Genomic DNA, 24,888 nt, shown 5'->3' on the forward strand with positions numbered 1-24,888 from the left:
CTCCGTGGGCGCTGGGGAGGCGAATACGGCTTGCCCCCACCACCTCTCCGGGCCCACTCCCGTACTCACGGCTTTCCTGACGATCCCCGCCGCCGGGCCCTGAGGATGCGGCGAGCTGCGCCCGCAGGGCGTGCCAAGCCGCGCCCAGAGGCGAGGTGCCAAGGGCGAAGCTGTGGGAGTAGCCGGGGCAAAGCCCCCGCAGCTCAGGGGCTTGTTGCCGACGCTGTAGCGTGGCGCGGCGCGAGAAGCGCACGCCCCGCCCGGGTGGTCAGACCGTGCGGGGCGGGCGCGGTGGCGGCGCTCCGGGGAGCTGGTTGAGGCGCCGCCGCCATGTTCCGGCGCGGGGCCCGGACCCCGACCCCGGCCCCAGCCCCTAGCAGCTGTAGCTGGCGGAGTGCGGCGCGCTCCTGTTCTCCTGCGAAACCCTGCGGCAGTTTCTGCCTCCCTCGCCATCCCTGACGCCTACCTGCACTGGGCGCGCCTCGGGTTTGAAAGTCCTGCCACGAGGTGGCTGCACACGGCACGGGTGGCTGCACACGGGGCAGCTGTGCGGCACAGGTGCTCAGCTGGAGGTCTGAGTGTGGGACTGCGAGGGGCTGAGATCATAGATGAGGGCTTGATCCCATCTCCTCGGCCGGGAAGCGGGACAGCTGGCTTTGCATGGTTACTGCTCTTCAAACGTGCCTGACACTGATATTTGTCATAGAGTTGTTTTGCTTGGAAAACACCTTTAAGATCATTAAGTCCAACCATTATCTATCAAGTGCGGTGCTAAACCACGTCGCTTGGCACCACACCTGTGTGTGTTTTAAACACCTCAAGGATGGTGATTCAACCACCTCCCTGGGGAGCCTATTTGCAGTCTTTGGGAACCCTTTCAAGGGAAGAAGTTTCTTCTAATATCCAGTCTAAACCTCCCTTGGTGCAACTTGAGGCCATTTCCTCTCTTCCTATCTCTTGTTACCAAGAGACTAACCTCCACCTCACTGCAGCCTCCTTTCAGGCAGTTGCAGAGAGCAAGAAGGTCTATTCTCAGTCTCCTTTTCAACAGTCTCCTTTTCAACATGACATAAATGAAAAAATAAATTTTTGTGACATCCTCTTAAATCTGTCTCAAATCACTCATGGCCAGAAGTGCAGAGGGTCGGTGGCCCATGTGTGAAATCTGCTGTAAGCAACAGCACTGCCCTGTATTTGGCTGTAGGTTTGCAGCTTTAGGGTTGTCAGTGTTTGCTTTGTGAAGACATAGTGGTCTGAATAGTAGCTGCAAAGTCAGGGTCCCCAGTCCATGGACCTTGAACAGCAGCACTGCTGAAAATGAGAAATGTAGTCAATGGAAGCACAGAGAGCAGGTTCATGAACAGCAGCGTGAAATAGTCAGCTCTGTCACTATATTTCATCCCTCTGAAAACAATGCAACACCAATATAAAACAACTTGTTTGTTTATGATACCAAAGGACTATTTTTTCAGGGTAATAAACAACAAAGAAATCGTTTTGAAGTGAATGGTGCCACAGGTCAGGTACTTCCCTTGGGGTTGGAAGGGACAGCATGTGTGGCTGCAGGGTGTAGTCCCAAGTGTCACGTCACCAGATCTTAATGGCATAACATCTGGGCTTTGCTACAAAGTGAAGTTTAGAGCTGCATGCCCTTATATAACCTGGGTGAGAGGTAGCAGTTGATTCATATAGCTAAAGTAGCATCCATTTATTCCATTCTGTTGAACTACCTACATTACCCAAACCTTCCAATTCGTTTCATCAGATTGTAATCCATCGCTCCTGTCTGATTCCCCCAGGTGACATTCTTAGTGAATCAATGATAAACAGATTTCCCTTCCAAGGTTGCACCTGCTTACAGAAATTTGAAAAAAATACCTGGATTGAACTAACTATCTGCATTTGTGAAAATTTACTTTTTATAGACCAATTAAAAACAAAACAAAACAAAAAAACCCAACCCAAACCCTCCAATTTTAGAGCCTTATCCTGAGAAAAATCACCCACACATCCTTAGGAGATGTCTTTTGAGGATCAGCACCAAGCTGCAGGATCGCTGGCTCCAGTAATAATCTCCCACAGTGGCCAGCAATAGCATGTTTCATCAGCTGTCATGTTTTTCCAGGGAGTGGCAACATGTGATTCATTTCACATGCAAGTTCCTGCTAAAGCAGCTTTTGAGAAATCAAGTCAGGAAGTTGCAAGGAAGCACATTGCCATGGAAATATTCACCCAAAAAAAGCAGTGAAACTTGCTAGTCATTTTAAGGATGTTACCAGTGGTTGCATCTAATAAGGGGTACCCACACCAGGAATATTTCTGTCTTTCCAGGCAAAAAACTTGAAGCAGAAATCTTGTATCCACTTGAAAGACACAAACCAGCATAGGGTAGTTTTTAGATGCTTCTCATTAATTAGAAGAGACAGAAACACAGGTCTGTGTGTCAACAACCAGTTTTGGGGCTACGCAGCAATTAACATAGAGGCTTCAAAGACTGTTATCAAACCTGGCTGTAAATAGGAAATGTTTAGGGTTGAAAAATCCACCTTGAGCCTTCAGTCTTTGTGGAAATGCTCATCACATGTACTGCACAAGTCAGAACTCACAGCACATGGTTACTTCATGACCCACTGGGATGCCAGCAGGGAGAACATCATGTCGGAGAAATACACATTGTGAGCGTGGTCAGCATTGGGATCTGTCTGCCACACACTCCCATCACCCGAGCTGAAACATGCAGTGCATCACTTGCATTTGAAAACCCTCTGCATTACTCCTGTGTGAGAGCAGAAAGAGCAGGAAAAAAACAGAAACTTTTGCCTGTAGGACAAACTGCTTTTGGTACAGGACAAGATTTGCCTACCCCGTTTAAATAAGTGAGACCCTTGATAGACACAAGGACTTCACAGCCACAACTTAAAAAATGAGTAATGCACATAATAAAACACAAAAGACAGTAGTCTGCCAGGGAAAATAAAAACAACCAAATTGTTGTAAGCTCTTTGAACACCTCTGTGTGAAATTTATCCAGTGATATTAAAGAAATCATTGTACAGGCCACCACAAGATGTCAGCATTGCAGAATGGTTATTTCTGCCAGGTACAGAAAGGGGCTTTGCATCCTGGAAGCGTTTGGCTTTAGATTTTTTAAATGGTTGGTTGATTTGGGGGTTTTTGTTGTTGTTGTTGTTGGGGGGGGTTGGTTTTGGGGTTTTTTTTTGGGGTGGGGAGGTGGTGTCTATTTTTTGTTATTGTTTGTGTGTTTCTTTTGTTATGGTGCTGTAATTTGGCCTTGTGTTTTTTTAACCATTGACATGTAAATCCATTGACATGAGCAGACAGTGTGCACTTGCAGCCCAGAAGGCAAATCATATCCTGGGCTTCATCAAAAGAAGTGTATCCAGCAGATTGAGTGAGGTGATTCTGCCACTTTACTCTGCTTTGGTGAGACCTCACCTGGAGTACTGTGTCCAGCTCTGGAGCTCTCCATTCAGGAAGGATGTGGACCTGATGGAGCGGGTCCAGAGGAGGGTCTCGAAAATGATCAGGGGGTCTGATCACCTCTGCTAGAAAGATAGGCTGAGGGAGTTGGGGTTGTTCAGCCTCGAGAAGAGAAGGCTTTGGGGTAACCTAATAGTGACCTTCTAGTATCTGAAGGAAGCCTACAAGAAGGATGGAGAGAGACTGTTTACAAAGCCCTGTGGTGACTGGACAAGGGGCAGTGGCTTCAAACTAGAGAAGAGCAGATTTAGGTTGGATGTTAGGAACAGGTTCTCTACCATGAAGGTAGTGGAACACTGGAACAGGTTGCCCAGGGAGGTGATTGGGGCCCAATCCCTGGAGATATTCAAGATGAGGCTCGACAGGTCCCTGGGCAACCTGACCTAGTTGAGGATGCCCCTGCTGACTGCAGAGGGCGTTGGACTAGATGATGCGTGGAGGTCCCTTCCAACCCAGACCATTTTGTGATTCTGTGATTCCTAAATGGTTTTCTTTGTTTGTTTTTGGTCTCTATGTGAAAAACTTCTCTAACTGCTGTCACGTTGTCAGCAGTACTAATGCTATACTACACCTTGTAGCCGTCAGTGAGTTTTTTCAGGCTGCATCCAGCCTAGCTACAAAGTACCCACTGAAATTCGGCCTGTGTATTGACATGGTGGCAGGTTTTGTCCAAAGCTCTTTGTTGCTAGGCCTTTGTGAAACCCTCACACTGTCTGGAGAAAGGTCTGCTGGCTTCAGTGCTTGTGGAAGAAATAAGAAAAAACTGTGAAATTATTTTGGGCTTCTAATTAGAAAAGAAAGATACTTAGGGTAGTACAGCTTTGTAAAGGTGTCCAGTAGCATAAGCCAAATTACCAGCAAAAGAATGAACTTCTTTTCCCCCACATTTCCTTTTCATGAATAAAAGACTTGAGCAGCACTCTTTGTTTGTTTCTTCCTTTCAATTCAACTAACCAGCCTCATTTGTATTTCACATTAAAATTCATCTATTCTGGTGGGATGCTCTCTAGTTTTTGCCTATACTGTTCAGTCCTCTGAAACATTTCCTGTTATAATCAACAGCTTTCTCTCTCTCCTGCTGGTAGGGCTGTCATCTGCCCTGCCACAGTGCCAGCAGCTAGTGACAGGCTTAGCAAGGAGTAAGTCCCTGTGTCCTGCTTAGGGGAAACCAGTGGGAGGGTGTGGAAAGTCAGAAGAGACCATGTGAGTTCAAAGCAGCCAGAGGGCTTCTGTCCATTCAGCTCTTGACAGTGGCAGTGGGAAGGTGACATCTTTACCCATCTGAAGATGGGTACCCATGTGAGATGAGTTTGGCCACTATTTAGAGGTTATCTTTTGTTGTCAGGTTCACTTCTGCTACCTTTAGGGACCAATGTGAGGGGGAAAAAAAGAATCCACTTGTGTTTTAGTCCCTTGGAAGAACAATTGGAATGTGCCACACTGAGATGCAGGAGGTGGCAGATTTATTCAGCCTGTTTGCTGTAACTTAGATCTTGGTGCCTTGAGTACAGATGTTGGCATTGTGTCACAGTATTGTGTCTGCCTTTAAGTGTGCTGTGGCACAGGGCTCCCCTCTGCCCCTGTGAAAACTCTCTTCTTCCCCTTGTGACTATGTTTGGGAGTAGCTGTAACCTAAAGATCTACCTATGAATACTTTGTGATTTTCTGGATAATTTTCCCATGATTTAAAGAAAACTATCAGAAAAGTTAGGCTAGGATCATGTCTCAGAGGTTGAGGTTACAGCTAGGGATATCTCTGAATAATATGGAGGAGAGCTTGCATGAAGCTGCATGAGGTAAGTTGCTTCTAACTTTGTAGATTAGATGGCACCCACAGAACTTTATTTCATTTACAATAATGATAAATGAAGACTTAGGACCAGATAACATTTTGTACATGTCTCAAAAGTCTTTTTGCCATCATAGTTTATTATGAACCATCTGGTCGTCTCAATGTTTTATCAAAGCCCATCTGGCTGCTGTATTGTTCAAGCTATTCAGTAGCAAGACTTCCTTATAAATTAGCCCAAAGGAATGGCTATCAAAACATTGTGTAAGAGCTCCAAACATTTGTGCAATCTGACATAGAGCATTGTTTTAAAAGCATATTATTCCATATTAAACTAAACAAATAAAAAAAAAATCAGGAAAAAAAGAAGCAAACACTAAAATTAGATTTATTCCCTACACTTCTTCATTTTTCTCCTTTCTTTTACATCTTTGGTTTCAGGCAGTTGCAACAAGACCTAAAATGCCAAATGAAGAACTGCATTTAAAAAACAAAGATTAGGATTTTTTTCCTCTCAATAAAACATTGCAAACAGAGGATACTTGTTACTGAGCCTCCAAAAAAAAAATTAGACTCATATAAACGTCACAGACCGTAAGCACTCTGTCAGGGTTTTCTTCTTTGTTTTACATCTTGGATTTCAGACAGTTGCAACAGGACCTATAATGCCAAATGAGGAACTGCATTAAAAAAAATTAGGATTTTTTTTCCTTTCCAATAAAACATTGCAAACAGAGAATACTTGTTACTGAGCCTCCAAAAAAAAATTAGTCTCATATACACCTCACAGACTGGAAGCACTCTGTCAGGGTTTGTTAAAATACAACTGTAGAGCACATGGCACTATTTATAGTTGTACAGTGCCTGGTGCTGTGGGCAGCTAGGTACAACTGATTGTACATTATTATATGGATTGATTTAATAAGTTTTATTTCCATTCATAATTGTAGTGCAGTTCCTGCTGATTTTGTAATTTATAGAGGAACCTCAAAGTCACAGTGAATGGAAGAACTAAGACAAACACATCTGAAGAATCTATGGGAAGCTCAGGACACAACTAGCAAAACAAGAGGAGTTGAATGATCTGTGGGGAAAGAGCCTGTGACTGGAGCTACCTGTAGAGAGGAAAGCTGACTGTAAAGAACAGTTTTTCTTTATTCTGGTCCACAAAATTCGCACATCCTCTGAAGGGATGCGTGCACCAGCACCCTCACAAACACTATCTCACTGCAGGAGCAAATGATTTAAACAGGATTTTCCAAAGAAACCACAGCCTGTGGTTGCAATTCCTTGTAAGGCAGCCAGCAGGATAGTGTTTGGGTTACACTGACAGAGAGCTGGAGCATGGCTGTAGACAAACCTTGCAAAGTGCTCAGAAGCTGATATTAATATTTCACCAATGTATATTCTCTTTCCTCTTATTCCTTTCCCCCCTCGTTTCAAACAAACAATTCCTGTCAGTATCACAAAGCATTCACATAAGCATCAGCTTCAGGAAGCTCTGCAGCCAGATAGAATACAGTGAAGTTCTTACTATGGCCGTTCCAGTGACATGGGGCATCCACATTCTGATATCCATAAAAAGTGAGAATATAATATCCTTGGGTTCTCTACTCTCCTTCAGCTTTGACTGAAGTTATACTCTCCAACATGAAAGGGAGGTATGTTAAGGACGAGCTGGGCTCACAATCTGCTGGTAACTTAAGAACTCAGAAAAGGTCAAGCTTGCTCTAACCAACCTGCTTGTGATACTCTTGCTCAGGCAAAGTTCTCTGTAGACGTCTTTACAGTTCTCAGTAGAAGTCTTTCCCATGGAAGGACCTAAGAATTTGGTGCACTGCTTTTGAACTTCATAAGAAAATTGATTTTCCTATCCAAAAACGCTACACAGCTTTTCTATAGCTCTACTTGCTTTCAAAAGATTTGTTTCATTGACTGAAGTGCACACACCAACAATTAGTACAATCAGGATGAGATCTCTTGACTTCACTCCATCTTCAGTCTGTCGATGGCTGAAATAACAAAGCTAAGAGTAAACAAAACAGTAAATCTCTCAGCTATTAGACAAGTTCTCATCTATTGATGAATCTACATACACTTCCTTGCTCTAGGCAGCAGTCTAGGCTTTGCAGACATCCTCAGGAAACCTAAGAAGAGAAGGATTTTTCAAGGCATCTACTGCAGCAATTCAAACTAAGAAATTTGTAAGTTAGGAAAGCATTTTTTTATTAAATAAATTTTAAAAAAGAAAATTTTCATAATAAAAAAAAGACATTCAGAATCTAACATCTGGTCTTAGTAAAACAGCAAGTTAAAAAACCCTCCAATTAAAGTAGTGTCTTCACACTTACAGAAAGTCAATAATTCCTGAAGAACGTGAAATTACAGACAGAAATGTCAGCTGATGTTCATGCACATCATCGTTTCTTCCAGGAATTGATTATCATTCCAAGAGCCTGTAAAAACCTCAGTGAACACACAGAGTCAAATTCACAGTTAACTTAAGCCTCAGTTATACACAGCTCAGTAGAGCAATATTGATTTACCTCAAATGAGGATTTACACATAGCAATTGCAAATATTTCCCTTGGTACAGAGTAAGCAAAGACACAAATTAATAAGTATACAGCAGAATTTGGCACCTGGCCAGCTTTTAGCCCCATGGAAAAACTCAGAGTAACCCTACAAATTGTTATGCATCTGCTGCACTGGAGGGGTTTAACTTAAAAATCAACAAATTAAGCAGCGTTTGCAAAATGAAAGAAATGTAACAGAGGCATTAAGAAAAGCCAAGATGTGCCTGTTACTATGCAGAGCAAGCTCCTCTCAGCTGTCAGTGTTTTTCCTCACACTATAGTGGTTTGAGTCATTTGCAGTAAGCAAAATTACTTTAAAATAGAGATCACTGCAAATGAACAGACAGCTGAGCTTAAACACGGATTGGATGCAAGGCCTGTACAAGCCAAGTTTACACGAGTTGGATGCAAGGCTTGTACAAGCCAACTTTGCACAAACTAGATGCAAGGCTTGTACAAGCTGAGTTTACACAAATTGGATGCAAGGTCTACACAAGCCAAGGTTACCTTACACTCCTGTAGGGAAGAACAGCCTGCTTTGTCTGGGTAGCCCTTGACCACACTGTAGGTACTTGGCATGTTCCTAGCTCGAGGGGCAATCATGAGAAATTCACTCCATAGCCATTTCTCTGTAAGAGAAGTTGCTACTGCCCTAGTTATTCATGATTAGGTACTAGTAATAAGCATCCCTTGCCATCTTCCTCTCCCTTTTACAATTATGAAAAAATATTACTGCCTCTGTAAACCACCACTTTCCCCAGCAACTTGAACTAAATGCTAAGTTATTTCAGGTACCAATTAAAGCATATTAAGATCTCTACAAAATTGATCTGCAATGAAGTGATTCCCATTGGCATGATGAGAAAGTTACAAAGTTCTTAACCCAATACAGAACGAAAGTGGCTGGATTTCAAAAAATAGAAGTTCATCCTTTACCACTATAAAAGCTATTTTTCTTTCAGTCTCCATCCTTATTCTGTCACGTACAACAACTTAAGGATATTTTGTGTAGTAACACATTTATTGATACCATTTTCCCAGCTCTTCCTGGAACCTCTGTTCTCCCTTATACCAAATCTTTGTACTCACTGAGCCTGGGAAATGCTGGAGGACTGCAGTCAGGAATTACAGGTTGGTCAGGAATTATGCTCACTGTACTCCCACATTTTTCAAGATCCTAATCCATCGGTGTTGCATCTTACACATGGCGAGATTGTGAGACATAGCTGAAATTGAGAGATTGGCTCTGATTGGCAGAGCTGCCCTGCATCACCATCTCTGACAGAAAAAACACTGCACTGATACAATTTCCTTCCAGTTATTTACGTTTCCTTGGGTTTGAAAGTTGTTTTATGGAGATCATGTGGTTTGTGGTCTCCACATTCACGCCAAAGCAATTTATGCTTTTAAGAATCAACATTTAATTTATAGCTATAAATTAATTCCATCAGCTTACTCTTCTCCCTGCCTCAGGTGTTTGGCATAATAGCCATATGACTGTCATGCAGTGTGTGCAGGTAACTGGTAAACACCTGGAACATGACACAACTACCAGACAGATTGTGAGAGTGATAAATAAGGCTTCCAGCAGATGGAAGCTCTTTCACACTTTCCATGTTTGCAAGTCCAAACCATCCAGATCACTACAGCAGCTAGACTTATTTCAGCTGTCACGAACAACCTTTGAAGAAAGGATGCTTACAACCCCTGGGAAAAAGTCAGGGTGCTCTATGGCCTTTCACAAGTATGATTTATTAACATCCAACTAAATCGGTTACAGAGACAAAAGTAATAAATCAAACTGTGCAGCAAGCTGCTCCAATATTATTAGAAAGTTTTGGAGTAAGTGAAGCAGAAAAACAGGAATGATCCTGACTATAGAAAGTCCTCAAAAATCTGAAAGTCAGTGATAATTCTAACACACATGATGCCTGCCTTCATTCTGGAATCACTAATGCCTTACCAAAGCAAAGAACAAATTCAGCATTTAGCAGCTTTGTGCCGGTCATACCTTATACATGTGGCAATTTTTCCAGTACTGGAACTAGCAAAATATTGTTAACATAAATATGAGACTGCCTGATTCTGTGGGGTACCAACCATCTCAAAGGTGTGGAGCTGAAGGAACTCACCACCTCTTGTGGATCAACCTCTCAAACTTTCTCACAAGCTTTATTATAGTTTTGAATTCTACAACAAAAACACCAAATCCACAATTTATGTGAAAACCAAGCTGCTTAAAATAAAATACCGCCACTATTTACGTGGAATATTTCTCTTATTGCTTTCAAAAGCTGTAGCCAGAACAGTATCTAAGAAACAAGCAGTACAATAACACATTTGGTGGTAAGTTACAGCATTTACTAAGTTTCCACAGATATGCCAGATAACATGCAGCTTCTTATGAACCCACAGCTACTGGAGAAGTTGCACCCACCAGTAGCTAGAAAATAGAAAGGATGAGTTAGTGAATACTGTGAATTTTATTTATAGTAGGCATAATCCATGAATGAAAACACATTCAACTCAAAAAAAACCCCTTTTCCATTTTATCTTCGCTACTTTGAATAGCACCATCTGATGCTAGCCCTTGCGAGATGTATTCACGTATGTGGAGAAGTTGGATTTCATCCTTCTCCCTATTTTATATGCACTGTGGGCCAAATTTTGCACTCCTCTCCAACTTGCCTTGCCTGTATGGGCTTGTACACAAGATAATGCTGAAAATTTCCTGCTCTGCAAAGCTGGTCATCTAGGAAGATAACAGAAGAGAGGTAACACAAAAGCAGATGCAAGGATATTAATTAGGAGTACGTTGAGCAGATGTAGCTGCACATTTCCATAGCATGCTACCCTTACAGGCTGTGATTTGAATCCAGAGTGCAAGTGGGAAGAAAGTCCTGTTCAGAGTCAAGAAAAGACACAGCGGTAGGCCATCATATCTATAGGGAAATATTTTAACTACAGCTTTTAGGCATGATCTGTCAAGCTTGTTAGAATGGACTGTTATCCTATTCTTTAGGGGGAAAAAAAAAAAAATCAGTAAAGTGAAAATGTGACACTAAATAAGGACTTTTAGGTATGAGGGTCCACATAGAAAACCTAAATAGAACTGTAAAAGGTGAGGGAAAACAAAGGGCAGGGGAAGGAGTAAGGTTTTTGTTAGGATGCTTTTTTCGGCAGGGGTTGAGACCAGCACTGGATCTTTGTGTGGCCCCCAAGCTGTCCCTGCTTGTACGTTCCAGTGCTATGAATCTGTCTGTCCAGTGACCTGGCTGCAGCACTGAACAGCTAAAGAATTAGGTGAAGGTGTTTGCAACTCCTACCATCCTTCAGCACCTACATTTTAAAAGAAGCCAAGAATCCTTCTTCAGGTCCTTCTTGGTGGTAGAAAAACAGATCTCTAGGATGTTTCCTTGTCAAAACTTTGTTTGTTTTGCTCTTCCTTCAACATATCTAATTTTCTGAGCTCTGTAAAAAGGACACAAATACTTCTGGACCTGTAATTAAAAAAACATTTAAAAGAAGTAGATCAGTGCTGGAAAACTAACACAAAAAAGCATGCCTTAGAGAGCAGGGATTAAGAAAGGAATGCACTGATCAATGATGCACTCCAGTTCCACTCAGTCTAAAGGGCACTTTATGCTATCAAGAGTAGTCTCCTAAACAAACAGCCCTCCAAAATTAAGTTAAGTAATGCATATAAAGTCATCAAATAAGAGAGCTATAACTGCAGGCAGTTGTCATCATCAGGAAATTTTAAGACTGATCCACTTTGCTTAAACAGCTTGGGGATCACTGCTATGTATGAAAGGAAGCTATATTTTTAAAACAAAAAACCAAAAACATTTAGGGTAGAAATAGGAGGAAAAAGTCCCTCAGTGTCTTACTTGTATGGCAGAAAGCCAATGTAAGTTTGGCACCCATTACTACACCTGAAGTTTTAGGGAAGAAAATTAAGCAAAATGTCATACTTTACCAAGAATAACTGCATGGAGTATATCAAGGTTTGTGCATGATGAATATATTTGTATGCAGAAACACTGAAGTATCATACAGACAATTTTTTTCCGCTTCTCAATATAAGGTTGATAAAAGATTAACAACTATCTCCACTTGCTTTGTAGAAAAATAAGCAAGGACAACTATGCTGCAGCTGGAAACATGGTTACATTGTGCTTGCAGATGTGTATCAGAGATTTACAGAGGGGATACTAATTGTGCAATGATTTGGCTTCCTGTATTTAAGAAATGCCCTGGATTATTCTCAATTTTTTTTTTCTTTCTTCTTGGAGATGAGAGTAAAATTCTGAAGTTTACCTTCTTCATACAGGAATTTTACAAAAAAAATGTTATGTAAGGCACTGTTGAAGCCAATGCTTCTTCTCATTAATCCAATGTATTCTGGTGATTTTTAGATTGTAAGATACAAGGCAACACTGCCAGTCTGCTTTCGCAAAAAACATGACACAAACAAATGAGATTAGTTTCATTTAACACTTGCTGATTTTAATGCATTACAAATTTTCAACTTTGCCTTTTGGCCTCTAATCCTTTCATTTCAGATGCTATCAACTGTTAGTTCATATGACGAAGTATGGGGAAATCTCTTCCATACATGAAAAGTACAAACCCAGCAATTAGATCAGACAGTAATCACAGTAGCTGCCAAATACAACAATGAACAAGTTTAATCCAACCTCCACAAATTTTGCTCCCTTTCTTAAAAGCTTTTAAAAATATTGTAATTCCCCCCATCCTCTTTTGTTGTCAAGTGAATGTTATTTTTAGTGTAAATAGTAATTGCCAACAGCAAGGATAATTACAAATATCAACTCATTTCTGTGCCAAGTTTTGACAGTTAATACAAGAAAAAAAACACAAGAAGGGAGCAAGCCATGAAGAGATCCTCACTTTCCTTGAGCAGCCAAACAGCCCCCAAAGGTTCAGATTTCCTTTGGAGTGGAAGTACAGATTTTGTCTTCATTCTGATGTGAACCTTGCCTTGTTGTAAGCTCCTGGCATGGTAGTCAAGTCTTTAAAGGACACACCAAATAGAAAGGATTATGCCAAGTTCTTTGGTAATAAATTACAGAAATTATAATGAGGCAGAGTTCCTGGGTAAAGTGAAAAATGGTGAAAAAGCACTCATCTGCCTCTAAGCCAGTGGGGCTTTAAGGAAACAGAAAGCAAATTTCAAATATACATCTAATTTGCTAACACAGATCTGTTTTTAAATGGAAGCATTCATAGTATTTCCTTCATGTTACACATAATAAATGGATCCATTTTTAATGGGTTTGCTTTAGAGCAATGCAGCACAAAGTGCAAGCTTTTCTAAGATACTCGTCCCCTAGCCTCCTTTAACCATGCCATAGCCAGTTGGTTCCAGTCATAAGTCATTTTAACATGCCAACAACATTTGGGGTTTGTTTTCTCTCCTTGAAGTGGCATGTAACAAAAATAAAAGGGGGTGATGGTGGTGATAGGATATAGATCCATACCTTGGTAATTGCATTGTTGCCAGAGAGTCACAGACACATAGAACAGACTTGAAGAATCGTAAGTCAGGCTTGGGTTGCAGATAGGTAGGAATGCAAATTATTCAACTAATGACTGTGGCATTGTGATTTAATGGGAAAAACATCAAATACTGCCCCTTCTCTATAATCTTCATTCAAAAGTGCAATTTCTGCTACATTTGTTTCTTGCTAAATTCCTGACCCATGGTTTAGTAGGTTCACAAATCTAGCCATATGTATAAAATTACAGGACAGGGATGTAATTTATTTAGTGCAAGACACTTGAATATTTATCTGAACATAACACACCGAGGAAGATCAAAGACTCCATACACTTCTCCATAAGGCAGATGGTCGTATTTTAAATATAAGATCTTAAATATGCTGTTTAATTCTTAAGAGGTAGAAAATATCAAAATACTAAGAAAAAATCCCTAGCTTAAAACAATCAGTTTGCTTACTTTTTAAAAAGTCTTACTGCTGCAATTTTCAGGTTAATAAAAACAAAAATAAGCTATGGAAGCACACGATTTTGTGCTCTGTATAGGTTTTACTTACTGGAAAAAGAGAGCTTTTTCATCTAGTCAGTGCTCAAGCAGTATATACAAAGGATCTCCTCTTCTTGCCCTGGTGGGGGCTATAAATCTGAAGTGAAATTTTTTTCCAGTGGAAAATTTTGGCGATTCCTGAATTTCTAGCACTACGTTTAGCCAGATACAGTTTATGTATAAGGCAGTAGAACCACTGATGTAAGCTCAGAACTACCTCCTCCATAATGCTAAGAAGAAAGCTAACAGAAACAAAAGCTTATTTAAATCTTTTCTACAGGCAGCAAAAGACCATACTTAGTTTCCAGCACCAGCTGATAATCTGTTTTATCAGTTTACACCAACCGAGAGACAGCTGAACTACTCACTGAACTGTGGAAGCCTGCTTATAGTTTGAGTTACTAAGGCTTGCACTCTCTCAGCACAGCTATGAGATGCTGCTGCTGCTGCTGTCTCCAATGCAATTCAATAAGGCATAAGTTAACTCAGAACTGACATCATTACACGTTGGAAAAGTAGTGTAAAAGCTCCTCTTTTCACTCTCACTGTTAACATTCAGTACTATTTATTAAATATTTTATAAAAAGAAGTTAGGGTATTTATACATTCAAACAATCACTGCAACAGTCAGAGTAAAGGAAACTAGTCATCAGATTCTAAATTAAGCACAATTCTGGAGATATGCACACTTGCACACATACACACACCCCCCTCACATATATTATATGTGTGCATATGTGTGTGTGTGTGTGTGTGTATATATATGCATATATAGAGAGATATATTTTTTATATATATATATATATATATTTCTTTTAAAATCAGATCTGAGAACACAGGACAGAGTGTCTTCATTTAGCTCCTCTTTCACCAGAGGACAGGATTGTCCAGTTTGGAAAAACCAGGTTCTTTTCTAAGTTCCATGTATGTTCCATTGCTCACCCAGGTGTCACCGTCGGATCTCCTATTAAAGATTAAACAAATGTCTTAAATGTAAAGCTTGTATTTGCCACATATATGCTGTGTAATGCAATGTAGCACTGTGCACAGGTACCCAATCCAGCACATGAACCTGGTGCAGTGCAACTCAAAGCAGCCTTCAAACAAGTGAATCAAACTGGTATGTTTGCACCAGGCTTTGGAGATGCATCTCAGTAGCCTAGTGTTCAACTGAGACCAACACTCTTATCTCTCTGTCATATGCCAGTGCTTAGCACTTAAAACTGCAGTCCAGGTTTACTTCATGGTCCCAAAGGCAGCTTTGCGTAGAAAGTAGAAACTATCCTTTTACCTCACCAAAGGTCATCACTGTCACTGCATAAAGAAATCCTGGAGCTCTTGGTCAAGAGGTGAGATTCAGTGCACCGGGCACCGTACCCTGAAGGAATCCGTCTGGTTTTAATCGAGCATGCAACATATTTGGCATGACAGCTAATTATTCTTTAAAGTAAATCAAGGCTTGTGATTTGCTGAAGAGAGAAATCACTATTCAAAAGCCAAATGCATAATTCATATCCACTCTAACACTGGATAACACTTTTGCTATATTGTAATTAAATTCTTTATTCTGTTATTAAAATCTACACCACAAATCTCAGTTTTTAAATCCTCATTGTGAGGATCCAAATCCTCATCCTTATTCACAGTTCTTATTGTGAATGTGCAATTATGAAGTATTAGACTTGGCCTCTATCCTGCTGGAAGCAACCTTTGTTTCTCTTTAGTAGGTGTATTCACATGTGATAAGTGAGCTCACCAGCTTGTTGGACATACAGTGCTCTGAGCCATTCCCTTTCTGCTCTTATTTTAAATGTTTCTGTGTTCCTCAGCAGTATCTATGTATGCAAAAAAAAATTAGGATCCCAGATCTGTTAACTGTGATACACAGGCCCATACAACATTTACCTTGGCTCCAACTCTTTCACTGCAGGAGAAGAGAGGAACTGGAGGGCAGAAGGCCATGTCCTCACTAGCATTCATTTTTGACTTTTGATAGCTAAAGTCTCCTATGGATTGATTTACAAAAGGAGAAAATAAAGTGCCCTCTGAGTGATAATTCTCTCCCCATGAAATAGGGGAAACATCTTCAAAAGCAGTCCTGGAAATCAAAGGCTCCAACTCTGCACATTTTTACACAAGACAGTCCCACCAAATCCAACAGAATTTCAGCAGAGGTAATTAAGCTGCCTCCAGCTACTTCATCTTGCCTGAAAGAATCAAACCTGCTACATTTATTTAGGCAAATTCAAATGTAAACTAACTGTCTATTGCCATCAAGGCAAACAAACAAGCAAACAAAAAATCGGAAAGAATTTTAGGGATGCACTAATGAAAAACTAATACAGAATTCTAAGTTTTAACTACGTTTGGAGTGTTCTACATTGCCAACGTATAAAAATCAAGAATATAGAATTTCAGTAAATGATAGTATATGCTGTTGTATAGTACCTGAAAAACCTAGGCTGATGCTCTAGATTTTTCTCTTCCAGTACCTTCCGTCGTTCTCGTTGTAGCTGCTCGATCCTCTGCTTTTGCACTTCAGCTTCTTCAATATTTCCTTCTTCTAGAAACCTGTAGCATCAGCAGTAATAAGAGACAGAGAATTAGTGCTCCTGTCCCCCATCTTTGCCAGGTCATCTAGAGCTCCAGAATCTAATCTTTACAGCAGTGTTTGAAAGGTAAACAGCTATATCTACAGACAACTGCACTATCAAAAAGCACTTGACGGAATATAAGGCTCATAACAATCTCAAAAGTCATCGTTCTATTATTTTCCTTGGAAGTCAGCAACAGTAGAGATATCCAGAAAGAAATTTCAAGTATTCAGTTTCCAGTTGTTCAAAGACTTTACACTCAACATTCAGTACCTGAAGTACTGAAGTTTGAACATGTTCTGAAAGGCAGTTATCTAGAAGCATCCAAGAGCTAATTTTAGGCAATACTAGTCTGTTTTGAATGCACATTTATGCAGAAATTGAAAACACACTGCAGGTATCTACACAAAACAGTCTCAGCTTAGGCTAAAGTCAGTGTACAGAAGATTCAGAACTCTTTGAGAAAGATATTTGACAGCTAAAATTCAGTACCTTTGGTCTGGCCTAAGACGTGTATCAGTGGGTGGGAGTAAAGGCTGAGTTTGCAGGTCCAGTTCATTTAACTCCAGTGCAAATTGAGTGAATCCATACCACTGTTCATAATCTTTAGGCATTGGGTCTACAGAGGAAAAGAGTACACTCAGAATTTCAGTTAAATGATGTTCTCTTTAGAAGGAAAATTCCAAGCTCACAGTATCACAGTATATTAGAGGTTGCAAGGGACCTCCAGAGATCAAGTCCAACCCCCCTGCCAAAGCAGGATCAGTTAGGGTAGTCTGAACAGGAATGCATCCAGGTGGGTTTTAAAGTCTCCAGAGAAGATGACTCCACAATCTCCCTGGGCAGCCTGTTCCAGTGCTCTGTCACCCTCACTGTAAAGAAGTTTCTCCTCATGTTGAGGTGAAATCTTCTATGTTCAAGTTTGAACCCGTTGTTCCTTGTCTTATTACTGTGCACCACACAGTTCCTTTCAGTCATTTGTTCATCTCTGAACCATGACCTCAGTTCTGGGCGAGTAAGAGGTTTTTAATAATGTGACAAAAGACAACATGCCCCTTGATTATTGCACTGCAACAAAACAGATTTGTGTTTTCTCAGCTGAATCAGAGCAACACTATGATCAAGACCATGCTATTATCACAGTGCTTTTTCAAAACACAGTAGACAAAAAACTCACAAGTCTGGAAGAAGCTCAGATATGGTTGTCATTACAGAAGTGAGCTTTGTGGGCTATCCTCCAATGTTTAATATATGAGATACATAACAATTCTCTACACATACAGAAGGGTTTAATTCCTTTTTTTTTTTTTTTTAATTAATGTCTTTTCCTTTTAGATCACTCAATACCCACTTCATGCCCAAGTATGAAAATTATGGTGAACAGACAAAACATAAGAAGTCATAGGATGAGGTTCTCTGTATTATATAAGTTAAATGATACATTCTTCTGGTCTAAATTTTAAATGCTTGACATAGGTCTAATATTCCACTCAGAAATAACAATAAATTAGGGCCCAAAAAAGAGATTAAAATAGCAAGCTTCTTCTGAAACAGATCTTAAGTCCTTTATCTTAGCTATTCTGATCACTAACTTGCTTTCCATATGCAGTTAGAAGATGAAATCGTCCCACAGTGTAAGCTATCATGCCACTTCCCAGAGAGCCGGTGTACAACCTTCCCAGCTTTATTCATGACACTGCCTTCAATCTCATGTGCATTTGGACTCCAGTACTTTGCCTAGAATTAAGAGGAACAAGGGGAAAAAAGGTGCATAAGAGATGAAGTGTAAGTGATTTTTCCATGTCAATAGCACCACGCTCTAGAGTGGTTTTCTGAAATGAAAACTCTTCATCTAGGTGTGCATTATGTTATCATATGCAAACAGCTGCTATTAGTGTTATTAATCAGCTTATGAAAATACTGACATTGAGAATTTTAGTTATTTTCATCATTTTTTAGGGGCAGTAACAGGTAAAGCATAGGTTTTCATTGATTTTCCTTTACTAGGAAGAAGTCATCTATTGTCAAAACCTCATTTTAATTTCAGTTATAAGGGCATTTCCTGAGTAACTCACATCTCGATACCTTGCACTGAAGCAAAAGCTTTGAGTAACACCACAACCTCTCACAAACTCCCCCTTGGACATGCAAAGAGCTAGAAAAGAGGTGGAGCACCCTGCATAAACACTGGTCCTCCAGTTGCTGAATGAATGCAACCACAGCACAAGACCATGGCTTAGCAATTGGCACATTGTGAATCTCTGTCAGTAGCCACCTTGTGCCTGCCTCTCTCATCAAACACAGAGTAGGTTTTTTATCGGATTTCTTTCTTTACTTTCCTCATACTTTTCCACATCTCCAGTGAATCATTTAAGAAAATTGGTTCTTCAATTTCTTATCTGGGTCTACCTAGCTGCTGTAGTTACCTTAATGAAAGTCACTTTGCAGTGGCAAGTGTCATCATTGAGATTTTTGATGATGATCTCTCCATAATGTTCAATCCATCTTTGCCCACTTAAAATGTTATGGATGCAAGATGTCACCTTGTTCCAAGCAAAATGGTCGTTAAAACTGTAAGCAAAAGTCATACATGAAAAATCTCATGCCATGTTCAAATGAACTTGTACAGATGCCTCAATGTCTTGTCTTACACCTCAAAAACAAACCCTATGACAACAATTCTGTCTCCCTGAAAACGCTTTTCACTCCTGCTACAAACCTTGGTCTTGAATTCGGTTTTCTCTCAATTCGCTCTTTACCAGTTTTAAGTTTCCACAAGCAATTATTCTAGTATCTTCTACTGTCTGGAATTCCCATTTCACAGCATGTAACACAGTGGTAACTGAAAGTCATGATGACCAGAGTCATCATGAAGACTTGCTGAGTGGAATGAGCTTGGCTCAAGCTTTCAGGGCTGAGCCAATGTGTGTGCTTCAGGCAAGAGCAAAAGTTCTCACGGAGTTGTAGTTGCACACTGCAGACAGGAAGAGGTGAACAAATACCAATAGGTAATACAACATTTTACCTTTTATTAAAGAAGTAGATGTGCCTATAAAAGAGCTTTATAAAATCTTGAGGAGTCTCCTGAAGACAATATATTCTATAATTTGTTCTGGGTATTGAGAGCCAAGTTGCTACTGGTAAAGGGTAAGCTTACAAAGCACCAGTTTCTCCACAGCAACTGCCTGCACACATCCCATGAAAATGTTAGAATCTTTCCTTACCCTTCCTTAATCACTTTCTTTCACTTGCTGCATTGTTGGAGTAAGCCAAGGACAGTTTTTACAGACTAGCAGATATGCAGCCAGTTTACCCCAGCTTTCCTGCAGGTCACATGCTCTATCATCTATGCAAAAAATACTGTATTTGCTCCAAAAAATAACCTTAATGCTTCATTTTCACCTACAGTCTTAGTACCATTTTTGTACCAAATTCCATGTATTCCAGATAAACAGGGATACAAAACAGCATATGGAGACCACATATCAATCAGATTATTTTCCAGATCATCAGCACTCACAGGGCCTAACCTATTAGTTACCTTGCCTCAGAACCCTCAACTCACATCCTGAAGACTCCAGCTTAAGCTGGCTGCTATGAACACAACCTTTTATACATTATCTTTTGGACACTATCTTGCTGTATCACATTTTTACCCACACTAAAAGGAAAAAGGCATATTTACTCTGATGAGTGCTAGGTTCATTGTTCTTTTTTCTTCAGATGGCAGAATAATTAATTTTGTAGATTCTCTTTAGAAAGCAGATGTAATTGGGACACGACTCACCTTTTAGACCTCTGATACTTCTAACATGATGAGCACAGGTCAAATGCTAAGGGATCTTAATTGTTGACCTGTAATGGGTACTCTGATAACCCAGAATAGGAACACTGCAGATTTTAATTATTTTTTTTTGTAATTAAACTATGCTCAACACATAACTACAATGGTTACTTCCTTGTATAATAAACATCAGATATGCAACTTTTTCTGTTTATCACTCACAATAATCATTTTGCAGTGATGCTATTGGTGCCACCTACAGACCAGGACCCCTTGGTGTTAGGGTCTGTGCAAATGGAGGTACAAAAGACAGGAGCACCAACAACACCCTGTTCCCCGAAGCCAAATTCAAGTAGTGGAATTCATAGCTTCCTCTACCATGCAATTTTTAACTGTGAGTTAAAAAAACCCTGTAAAGCTTGACATTCAACTGAAGTATGAAAATAGCAGCTTCGCTATTTTCAAGATACAAAGGAATGCTATTTTTTATTTCATCTTTTGGTGTTTTTTATAACCTTTGGATGAGTTCTTGCTTCTGTTTTACACTTCTGGTTTTGTTTTCATGGGTTTTGTCCATGTTCCTCCTCCCTCCCCTGCCTTTTTAAAATTTAAACATAACCACTAATTCTGGCAAAGGGCCGATGCAGCACAGCATGTTCTCATCTGGATAGATGTGGCACCAGTGTGTGAACGAATGTCTGTGCCCGAGTGAACAGCAGCGCATGAATGCAGCACTTACGCTGGGAGAGTTACATGTGTTGTTCCAACTGGAACAATTTCCATGGACTTGCCCCAGAATTTGTTTTTCCATCTCATATCTGAAACAGGAAGAGTTTAAAAAAGAAAAAAAAAAAAAGACAAGTTTAGTCACAGGCATAGGTGAGACTACTTCTGGGTTCTACTTTATTTTCAAGAAATGCAAAATAACAAAGTGCACCGCAATAGAAGTGTTCAAAGAATGCTGTGGACCTTTGAACATGGTTTTCTTTGGTTTGTTTGGGGTTTTTGGTGTTGTTTTTTTGGGAACCAGGGTGTGGTTTGGGTTGTTTTTTTTTAATGTTTTGTGGTTGTGTGTGTTTTGTTGGTGGTGGTTTGGGTTTGTTTTTTTAGGGTTTGTCTGTGGGTTTTTTTCCCCCTTTATTGGTTATTTAAATAGCAACATAACAGAGGTTTAAAACTCCCCTCTCAAAATTTTTTTCAGAAGAGAGTAATATGAATAAGCTACAGACAGCACAAATGCAGACACTTCCATAAACAAAAGCAGGATTTCAAGTACAAAAATATAGCAACTAAGAACATCCACAGTAAAGAAGTAAGAAAACACATCAAAGGACACAAAATTTCAAAGAGAATTTAATCTAACTTCCTCTCTAAGTTTAACTGGCCTTTTAAAATCTTGTCTGAATCACAGAAAGACATGTCCATGGCTCATGTCATTTCTCAAAAAAAGGAAATGAGAAACCTCAGTGCAAGTTTAGCTAAATTTATTGAGCAAAACCATCTGGAAAGAAAAAGTAACAGAGAAGGATGGCAGAAGAAGTATCAAGTTAAACTGGGCTGGATAATCAGGCAGTAGCTTTCACAGTAACTTCAGAGCTCAGGGATAGCAACCTTGCCAGATTAGTCATTAAGAACTCCATTTCCTCCCCAGTCTGACAAAGAGGGGAAAATTATCTTTAGTTTCTAAACAATGCTAGTACTAACACAAGGAAAACCAAACCAGTCTCCTATACAGCTGTGGGGGGTGGAATCTTTGATGTTGGCTGTGAGACAGGTGCTCAAACCATAGGTAGGAGATTACAGCTCTCCTGAGTATATATGTGCAAGTGATAGAAATGAGCCACACCAAGCTGCTACCATTGCAAAGCCTGGAATGGGACATAGGGCAGAATTCATCATGAAAAAAATGATACTTTTCTTATTACTTGCAAGAAAAAGCTTTTAGGTTCTTTGGTTTTGAAGCTTGATGCTGGGTCAGCATCTTTAGTGACAGTAACTCTCTTGGGATCCCTGTACTGCAGAAGTCCAAAACTACCTTGAATATGATACTGAGTCAAATTCTGTACTAGCTTTCTCGCTCAGCAGTGGGATGGGAGAGAAAGGGCAAAGGCACACACTGCTTAGTTTAACACTTCAAATATATTATCAGACTGTGTTACACTCTATGTTCTCATAAATAATAAAGTTGTCCCACAGAAGAAAACATCTTGGGAACCAGTGTGCAATCTGATAACACAGGAAGTTTAAGAAAAGCAAAGTGTTATTTCAAAGCTATGCTCACAGTACTTCGGGCACAGATACTGTAATAACTGAAACTTTCTGTTCTGTATTTCCATTGTTCTTGTGGCCACAACCCTTTGCAAAAGGAAAGTCAGCTTCAGAAGTCTGAGAAAATTATTTCCTAAATAACTGTCCCTGCCAGAACCCAGTCTTCTGGCTCACTAGAGATGATCAGGATATTTCTTGACAATGAAACAGATGAACTAAAAGCAGTATCTGGTGGGATGACAGCACTAATCTAGCAGTGTTGCTGAGGAATGTCTCCTTTTCAGCTGAACAGATAATATGGTAAGTGAAAAAGTCTTTGCACACAGAACTTACCTCATTAACAATCTATCTTTCTGATTGACTCAGTGCTAATCTTTCCATATAAGTTAATATAGTCCCCTAACAAGAGGCCACAGTATTCACCAACTGCCTCTGTGTTGTTACAAATCATTGTCTAGGTATCCCATAGGCTCAGTTTAAAAATCTCATTTAAAAACAAATCAAGCCAACCTCCTGAGACTCTGCATTACCCTAACTGAGCATCCTGTGCTCATCAAGACCAAATCTCAGCCTATTTCTCATTGGTCAAATTCTCAGCTCTCATGTTTATGGAAGAGCTTTGTTCTCTAAATGCAAATGTTAGAACATTTGAGTGATAACCATTGTCAAACTCTGTTAAACACATCAGTCTCATCATTTTTATTAAGACAGGCTGCTATCTAGTCTTAGTTAGAGTTTTCAGTTTCTGAATACTTTGTGGTCATCTCTGCTTTTTGGCTAAGACAAAAGGACTCACGTCTCTAATTTCTTTTTGCTTTGTTTACAAAGCAAAGAATTATACTGAGTAATGAAACCCAGACTAATGACAGAGTTCCAGTTTCCATTCAATATAGTTCCATCTGTAATAACTATAATCAAGCCAGTAGAGTCAATCATAACAGAATTTAAGGTTATAATATGACTCCACTGTGAATTGACAAGCCTCTAGGTGAAGTATTTTAACTGAATTAAAAGGCACAGTTATGTTCTGTGTACACTCCAAAAATACCTAACCACACAGGTGCTGTGACTGGCTGACATCTTCAGCAGCAACACACAGCTCCAATATGCTTCCTTTGAAACGAGATGTTAGCAGTCAAATAGCATGAAAACTTCCATACTCAGCAGAAAAAGACAAGGCAAATATATTTCTCCTTGCTGTTATGTTCATTCTTGGAAGGTATCTGCCAAGGCTCAGGATTTAGCTTACAATTTTTCAAGCTTGTTGGTTTTATAAAGAGCTTCAGGTACAACTCTTCTTTACTAAACAGTCACCCCCAGAACAAACCTGATTTTAAATAAACACAGGTATTTGTACATGAAAATAATAATGAATGTTTTGTTAAAAACCTAGAACATTATTGTTACAGCAGAACATCCAAATAAGAAGCATGCAATTAAGTACAGGCTAGCATTTCTTAAAGTCATTCCAATACAATTTAAACAGAGAATTTAACTCCCCCCTCCCAACTCTGGATATTTCATGTTAGACATATAATGAAAATATTGTGAACACTGTAAAAGTAAATAATAGACTGAAGAGTTACCTTGCCAAAAAGTAAAATTCGCAGATTCAGCGTGGCATGCAGAAATAGGTGGATGGTGACTGACCTAATAGTAAGACACAAAAGTGGAAAAATTAGACAGACATAGTATCACCTGAACAGTCATTTTGGTTTGGATTTGCCCTTAATTTTTCATTCATCTATTGCATTTACAGTCTGAACATTTACTTTCCTTTTACAGTTGTGTCCTGAAGGGGGAGTCAGTGAAATTAGTAAGGTACTGAGACCTAAGAAGTGTTGAAAGGCCTGTGAATTTTGTTCATTGAGTGAAAATCTAACTGTCTATGTTGTACATTGTCTCTAAGGTGATAATTACATTTGCCCTAAGGACCTCTTCATATATGAACAGAAGTTGCACTTTGAGCACACCTACAAAAATAAAAAAGCCAACGGTTCAAACTCTTCAGTACCTCAGAACCCTGACTATGATGGAAGAGACACTGATCAGGATCTCTAAGGGGGCTATGAGTGGGAAAGTAAACAAACAAAAACATAAAAATATGAAACTCCATGTAGTGACCTCTACTACTGCAGCAGTGACAGCACTGGTGGTTCTAGCATGAAACTCTTAACCACACACACTGCATTTTGTCAGCTTTGGGTAAAGGCACACACAAATTAAGACAACCACCAAAACAGCAAGGCAAAGACTGGGAGTAAATAACAAAGATGCAATGCAGACTATTAAAAGGAAAGAGTAAA

General features: G+C 39.9%; 1 protein-coding gene across 1 annotated transcript in view; it reads right to left on the reverse strand.

Moving 5' to 3' along the window:
- Positions 1-14,803: 14,803 nt before the first annotated feature.
- The window catches only part of OSBPL3 (oxysterol binding protein like 3), a 40,710-nt gene continuing 30,625 nt past the window's right edge, over positions 14,804-24,888 (reverse strand). The window contains exons 17-23 of the mRNA XM_054384792.1: positions 24,169-24,232; positions 21,054-21,132; positions 18,957-19,101; positions 18,123-18,267; positions 17,023-17,149; positions 16,385-16,507; positions 14,804-14,900 (exon numbers count right to left, since the gene is read on the reverse strand). Coding sequence (XP_054240767.1) covers positions 14,804-14,900; positions 16,385-16,507; positions 17,023-17,149; positions 18,123-18,267; positions 18,957-19,101; positions 21,054-21,132; positions 24,169-24,232 — 780 coding nt within the window. The remainder of the gene's footprint in view (positions 14,901-16,384; positions 16,508-17,022; positions 17,150-18,122; positions 18,268-18,956; positions 19,102-21,053; positions 21,133-24,168; positions 24,233-24,888) is intronic.

This window comes from Indicator indicator, chromosome 11, assembly GCF_027791375.1.
Source record: "Indicator indicator isolate 239-I01 chromosome 11, UM_Iind_1.1, whole genome shotgun sequence".
NCBI classification, from domain to species: domain Eukaryota; kingdom Metazoa; phylum Chordata; class Aves; order Piciformes; family Indicatoridae; genus Indicator; species Indicator indicator.